The sequence below is a fragment of the Apteryx mantelli genome, chromosome 7, assembly GCF_036417845.1.
Source record: "Apteryx mantelli isolate bAptMan1 chromosome 7, bAptMan1.hap1, whole genome shotgun sequence".
Taxonomy (NCBI): domain Eukaryota; kingdom Metazoa; phylum Chordata; class Aves; order Apterygiformes; family Apterygidae; genus Apteryx; species Apteryx mantelli.
Genome location: NC_089984.1, coordinates 23,006,868 through 23,014,074, shown reverse-complemented (window position 1 = coordinate 23,014,074; position 7,207 = coordinate 23,006,868). Strand labels below are relative to the sequence as shown.

Genomic DNA, 7,207 nt, shown 5'->3' with positions numbered 1-7,207 from the left:
CAGTACCAAAACATCTTCACCATCATGTGCCTCCCTATGGTCTTGAGATGAAAAGTTTTTCTACTACATCTCAAACAGCCCCCGTAGAAAGCACTGGAGGATGTAAACACAAAACGGAGAGAAAGGCTGTGCTGTTCTGCTTGGCCACTGCAGGAATTTACACAGCAAGGCTACTGTTATGATCCTAGTGACAGAGCGAAGCCTTCTTACTGTAGCAACTCAGGTGAGTTTAGGCATACCAAAAGGAATGTGGACAGTGTATGTTAAGGAAAATGGAATAGTGACTGCGACACATCTTTAAGACAGAGAAAGGATGGCATGCATCCAGTTCTGCATCCAGCTTGAATCTGTGGAGTCTGTCTCCCAGTGAGAGTCCGAGTGAGTACCTGGTATGTGCCTGACAAGGGAGTGGACTTGCAACAAACATAGCAGTGTGCTGCCCCTGGAGGGTGGAGCCTCTTTGGGCCATAACTCATTCTGTGTTCAGTACTTGGATTTGCAGTTTCTTGGCTGAGATCAGAATTTATCGGGCTTGCTGCCAAGCTACAGAGCAAGTCACTGGCACTCACTGCTTGATATTATCCTTATCACATAGAGATGATCACAATGCTTTAGACGGCAGATGGGCAGTTCTCCACTGCAATCTCCTGGGATGCAACTGTTTTACCCCTCCATCTTGGTCTCTGCACCTAGCCAGTGAGTGCAGGGCTGGCTGTATCTCTGTGGTGGAGAACAATCCCTTTGTGTGCCAGGACCCATTTCTTGCCTCTAGCACCACCTTCCCAGAAAAAGTTGGGAGCTAAAGAGAGCACTAGGCTGGAAGAGCAGTGGTCTTGTTTCAGGCCTAGAACAACCTGCACTGGTAAGCATTCCAGTGGCTATTCAGCCCTAGATTCCAATTTCCACATACCCAGGACCAAGCTGCCTTCCAGTCCATTTCCAGCCTGATATGAATCAGGGTCTTTCTTTTCTTACAGAGGGTAAGAGACTAGAGAGTGCAAGAGAAGAGATGGCAGATAAGGATGCGCAGACTAGGAGCCAAATGGTTCATCACCTAGGACAGTATTTTCAGGTAGGCCTTGGTGAACCAGTGACAGTGTTCTCTAAGTATTACCTTGTAGGCACCTGAAGCTACAAAGCACCTAACTTTATGTTGTCCAAGCCCACACTGAAGCAAAGCAGGTGCATGAAGAAAGGCAACTAAGACAAAAAACAACCCAGCACTGCAACCTAGTGGTGAACATGATTGCAGCATTCTGGGAGTGGAGGACTTACAGTGTATCAGGGACTAAGTTCCAGGCCACCTTAGAGTGCTCAGTGCTGTAATGAAAATCCTTGTTCCTCCAGAGGACAGAGGAGTTCTGAGCAGCACCCTCAAGACAGTTTTTACATCAGCAGCAGAAGACCTGTGATTTTCCTCCAGAGTGGCAAAGAGAAAGATGGTACTACAAAAAACACTGGTGAGTCTGGCCAAAACCTGTCCAGACCTAATACGACATACAGGTTCACGCAATGCTGGAGCAACAGGACTTGTAGATTATCTACCATCTTGTCTTACCGCTCTTGCTGTGCGACACTTCCCAGCATCAGAGACCATCAAGCAGGCCACTGTCCAGGCTGTCATTCAAATGCCAATCTCTAGGCACAAAGATTTTTAGATCTGGCTGGCTAGATCCTATGCTCCAGAAGAATTGAGAACACACCATTGATCCTGAGATGACGATGATCTGTCAGCTCTTAAGACTGGTTGCCGTTCTTCATGGTACAATTTCCTCCAACACAGAAATGGTAACTCATCTATTGGTACTTGTTGCTGTTGGGTCAGAGGATGTTGCTTTGGTAACAATACCGAAATATCTAACTTGCTTTCAAAAGTAGAACATTTATCAGTGAGCTAATAATGGAGAACAGCAATACAGATGCAAATGTCCGGTTACCTCTAGGAGGCTTAACACTGTGCTTTAAAGATGCTCATTCCAAAAAGGCCTTTCTTCTAACTCAACTCTATTCCTTAAATCCTACATCATGGCCATCTAGAATAGTCTTTACTATCTTAAAATCCAAGATTTTGAAAGCCATACTGAAGGCTTTCAATGGTTCCTCACTTCACTACTCTTAAATAGCACCAGGGAAGAGACAAGTCAATCTTGACTATTTAAAGCTGGTATACACTGACTGACAGCTTTATAATCTTCACCATATCAGCACTTGACTAAGCACTCTTCTGATTAGCCAGCAGGAAGTTTGAATTTCTTAATTCTTACATCAGCACTTGTACTATCCTCTACTGCAACTTACTCAAAAGCCAACTTGAACTAGTCCAGATCAACATATAGGAGAAAAAAAGAACCTGGAGTAGGAGCAGCTGTTCAACAAATAGGGCTCTGCTGAACTAGCAATCTGGAATGCTGTTGATGTGGTAGAGGAGCTTTTGGTACTGGGCATGCACCTTCGAAAACTACTGTGATTAAACTATGACACGAGATGCTTCTTTGGGAAATTAGAGAAAGTATCTGCTAAATCAGCTGACCATGTGGTTAAGCAATATTCTTGTAATTTCACCTGAGGTCCAGGCAGTCAAAGAATGTGAGTACAGGAATACTTGACACAGAGTTTAAAGCACGTTCTCTTCTATCACCTCCAGTAGCTGAAAGGAGTTGGTCTTTGTTATCGCACCCTTTGAAAAAAAAGACAACTTGCATAATCTTTCCAACAGGAGTGTGAGATTCCAGAGAGACAAATGCAGCAAGTTTAGTTTTATTGCAATTTTATCATAACTAGTCTCTCTATTTCAAACAGATAAAGATGGATGCCAAACTTAAGCATTTTCAGTATCATGCTCACAACTCCAAAGGCCAGGGTATCTTCTCAATGCAGGATGCAATGAAGGGGGGGGGGGGGGGAAAAAGAGGTTTGAAAGAGGTTTGGGTCCTCATGCTACCAAGGAATAACATTTTTACAGGTTATGGAGGGCTTTTCCTAGGTAGAACATATTATGGGGGACACAGGACTAACACACAGACACACAATATCAACAGAAGGGTTCGGGACAGGTCTCACTTTTTTCACTACAGAACAATAACTGAGGCAATAGAAACATTTGAGAAGAGGCAGATATTCAGCCTCAAGAAGGTTAGATACAAGAAGTTACCAGTCTTGATGTCAGCTGTAATCAGCTCCTTGGCAACGTATTTAATTGCTGTTACGCAATTTAAACAAACAGAGATCAGTCTTTCTCATAACCCAACTTCCAATTTCAATATTATTATTAAGTCAAGTCTCTGTTGTAGATTTCATCGTTTCTCCAGTTTTTTGTACTTGGCTTCTGCAGAAGGAAAAACAACAATGTTTTAGGATTGGATGGGGAAAAGGCTTGAATCCTGCAGGGTGCTATACATCTTAAAACTCAGGTTAATTTAGAGGACCATTTTTTCCTGACGTATTTAGGTGAATCTAGTTGTCCAGTGGGATTTTTAAGAATTAGGTGCTTAGGTCAGACAACTAGTATTAAATTAAGCCAAGGGGATTTGGGTGCCCGGTGGAACTTCATGAATCCCTCTATTTGCAATATTAAACATCTGTCTTGAAAACTCGGATCACTGCACATTGCAAAAAACAAACCAAGTTTCATTAATAATCTGTAGCTCAAGAATACCTGCACAAGTCTACCTCCATATAACTTGATGCACTAATCTTTTACCAGCATCTGCCACTTCACATGCACCTCTCGTATTCAGTTGCCCGAAAGCAGGTCAATGCTACACTGTACGGGCAACTCTACAGCTCAGAGAAGCTTATTTTGCCTTGTTAAATCCCCTCACAAGGGGCTATGCTGATAGCTAGTAACAGTAGGGGGCAATAGTTACCAAGCTTTTTGGAATATGCATCCAATTTGTAAGCTGCCTGCTCCAAAGCTGCAACCTGCTCCTCGATTAGGTTGATCTGTTCCAGATATGGCTGAAGAGCAGCATCTTAAAAAGGAGAAAAATCATATTTTTCAGTTCTTATTAATTCACTCAAGGAAACAATTCACACTTGAAACATAAGAACTTCTCAGGACATTCTTTGGATAGAATACTTTAAAAGCTTCTTTCTCACCTGCCTCCAAAATCAAGTGGTGATGCTGATAGTCATATTTCAGTGAAGTATGAAAAGTTTAACCTATAGTTTCAAACTCAACACTAATAAAATACTGTGGGAATCAAAAAAGTGTTACTCAATATCATTCAGTTCTGAAATTAGTGGCAAAATAGTTGTGACATAGGCTAGCATAAGAGAAAATATAGCTATACTTCTGAAATTACATAGTCTATAGCCTTAAAGAAATACACAAGATTGCAAAATATACATGCTGTTACACAATGACAGTCTTCTTTCCTTCAGAGACTAACGCAGGGTAAACTATCGGATTCTTAGATGCTTTATTTACTGTGTAAGTGTATAGTTTATTATACTCCTCCACTTTTTGGTTTACTTACATTTTTGATTTAAATCCTTCAGATTTCTACTGATGTTTATAGCAATATCTTTCATTTCCAGGTACTTCAAGCTAGTCAGCTTGTTCATGTTTTCCAAGAGTTTGTAGTCTTCACTGGTGGCTTAAAAACAATAAAGTTTATTTTATTTGAAAGCTGGTACAGTTTGAATTAGAGGCATACTCTTCAACAGGACTAGATATTTCAAAACAATATCCAAATGTAATTAGGAACAGCTTAGCTGGTAATACAGTTATTAGCAGAACACTCTGCAAAAAGAGATCACATTTTGCAATGCAGAAAAATCAGCTGGACTGATGACTTGCACTTGCAATATATTCAGCGAGAGAAAAATCGACTAATTCCACACATTTCTACTACTGTTCTGACAGTCAGATGCTTCTACTTACAAAACAAATTAGGGTTAACAAATTAGGGTTTACAAAACAAATATAGGGTTAGACTTTGTAACACTAAGAGATTAACACATTCACCAGAAATACCAGGAGAAACTCCTGAAGAAAGGAAATTTTAAACTGTCATTTTGAAGACAGCCTCTGATTCATCAAAACGTAAAAAAGAAAAGATGCTCCAAGGATTACAATGGCAGACTGAGATTTGGGCGATCCCAACACCTTCCCAGCATCACAGGCTTCCTTGCCTACCTCAGTCAAGTCACTTAGATCCAAATTCTCAAGATATCCATTCAATGATATTTAGAAGTTAGACCATTAAGTTCCTACACCCCACAGCTCCCTGTCTGTAAAACAGGGATAACTGATCTTCTATACCTTTACACCAGCATGGAAGGATAATCACATTAGAGATAACAACAACAGTAAGAAGAACCCCAGCTAGACAGGCCTACGCTTAAGCAATCTAACTTTGAAGCTGACCCTGCTCTGAGCAGGGAGTTAGGCTAGATGATCTGCAGAGGTCCCTTCCAATGTAAATTATCGTACAATTTCCTGATACATAATCAAAGCACCTGGACAGGCTTACAGATTTTTAAAACCTAAGTATATGAAGCAGGACAGAAAGAACAGTTATCAATTATGTTCTATATTGCTATTTGTACTTTAATCGTTTTAACCCACAAGTATCTTAAATAAAACCTCCCAGGCTGTAATGTTTTAAAGCAGATCCAGTCTCCTGAAATGGGCATTTCAGTTTACTTTACTCCACTTAATGCTGCATGGCAGTTTATTTTAAGGCATGAATGCTGGAACATGTATGTATGATCCTTGCTCTCACTTGGAAATAGAAGAACTGCACAACCGCCACTCTCAGTTGTCCTTCTCTTCCAGTTCTTCTTAGCCTAGATCTGCTATGTTTTTGCCCACACACAAGCTTGTGCCAGACTAGAAATATCTTGTTACAGTTGCTGGTATCATCCTGAAAATTTTTTAAAAATATTTGTGCTAATCTGGGACTTCATTAACATGACTAATCTCAGTGTTGCTAGTAGTCTAGCAGCTTGCCAGACTTGAACTGCCAGTCCTGACAGATACGATCTAAACAGGTATAATTTAGACAAACTAGACAGCATAATTCTTAAAAAAAAAAAAAAAAAAGTACTTGCAAGTCAGTACTGCAATGCATTACCTGTCAGTTCACCTGTTAAGTAAGTGGCCATTTTGTTGAACATGTCTTTACAAAGTTCATTGATGTCTGCTTCTGCCGGTTCCTTAGCTTCCTCTGCTGTTTCAACAGCAGGGTCCTCTAATCAGGATACAAACAGAGATCATGGAATTAGGGGAAAGTTAGCGGGTACAGAAATACATCATAAAAATTAAACAATCCCAATATCTTTTTAAATAGACCACATCTAGTTTCCACGCATATTGTCTACTTTACATTAAGGGATAACTAACCTATGCAGGTTCCTTAAAATACCATCGAGATTATTTTAAAATAGTATTTTGGAGTTAAGAAACAGGTACCTGCTCTGATGGCATATATAAATATCAGCCTGCTCTTATGTTTAGATGACAGGAAAGCAGGATTTGGGGAAAACTTTTGAGTGGCGTTGCCTCTAAACACATCACGCACACTGCTCTTGATCTTTCTCCATTTCTAGTCGCTGACTTAAAGTACGAGAACTGCTTCCAAGCCGATAACCCGTTTCTCTTCTTCAAACCCACTTCTACCACAACAGGTGCTTGCTCCGCTCTCCACGGAAATAACCCAGGCCCCGCCTTCACCCCGAGGACACAGCCTGGCATCGCCCGCGGCTTGGACACCGAGGATCCCCAGGCCCTCAGCGGCTCCCGGCCGCGCCAGCGCCAGCGCCAGGGCACAACCGGCAGCGGCGGCGCCCTCGGGCGAGGCCAGGCTCCCCGGCGGGGCGGCGGCGCCCGGCTCCCAGCTGCTGGGCCCCGCGCCGCCCCTCACCCCCCGCGCAGCCCCGCGGGCAACCCCGGAGGACGAGACGGCCGGCGGGCGGGGAGCCCCCGCGGCCCTTACGCTTGGCGGGCTGCGCGCCGGCCTCGGGCAGCCCCTCCGCCGCGGTCGCCATGGCGACAGGCCACCTCCCGCCGCCACCGCCGCTTCCGCCTTCGCCCCCCCGGCACGTCGCCGCCCCGCCCCTCGGCGCATGCGCGCGGCCGGGACGGTCGCGGAAGCGGGTCGGCCCCGCCGCGCCTGCGCTTGCGCCTGCGCGGCGCTGCCCTCCGCCGTGGCTTGTTGCGGCTGCGGGGCAGAAGGTTTAAGTCTATTTAAAAAATTCAGCT

The 7,207-nt window shown here is 43.5% G+C and overlaps 1 protein-coding gene across 1 annotated transcript; it reads right to left on the bottom strand.

Annotated features, from left to right (window-relative positions):
* Positions 1–3,162: 3,162 nt before the first annotated feature.
* On the bottom strand, positions 3,163–7,019 carry BLOC1S2 (biogenesis of lysosomal organelles complex 1 subunit 2). Its single transcript, XM_067299994.1, has 5 exons — positions 6,942–7,019; positions 6,081–6,197; positions 4,479–4,598; positions 3,867–3,971; positions 3,163–3,325 (listed from the first exon to the last, which is right to left on the bottom strand). Exons 1-5 carry the CDS (start codon positions 6,991–6,993, stop codon positions 3,294–3,296), a joined length of 426 nt encoding a protein of 141 aa, XP_067156095.1. The 5' UTR covers positions 6,994–7,019; the 3' UTR covers positions 3,163–3,293.
* Between the last annotated feature and the right edge of the window lie 188 nt (positions 7,020–7,207).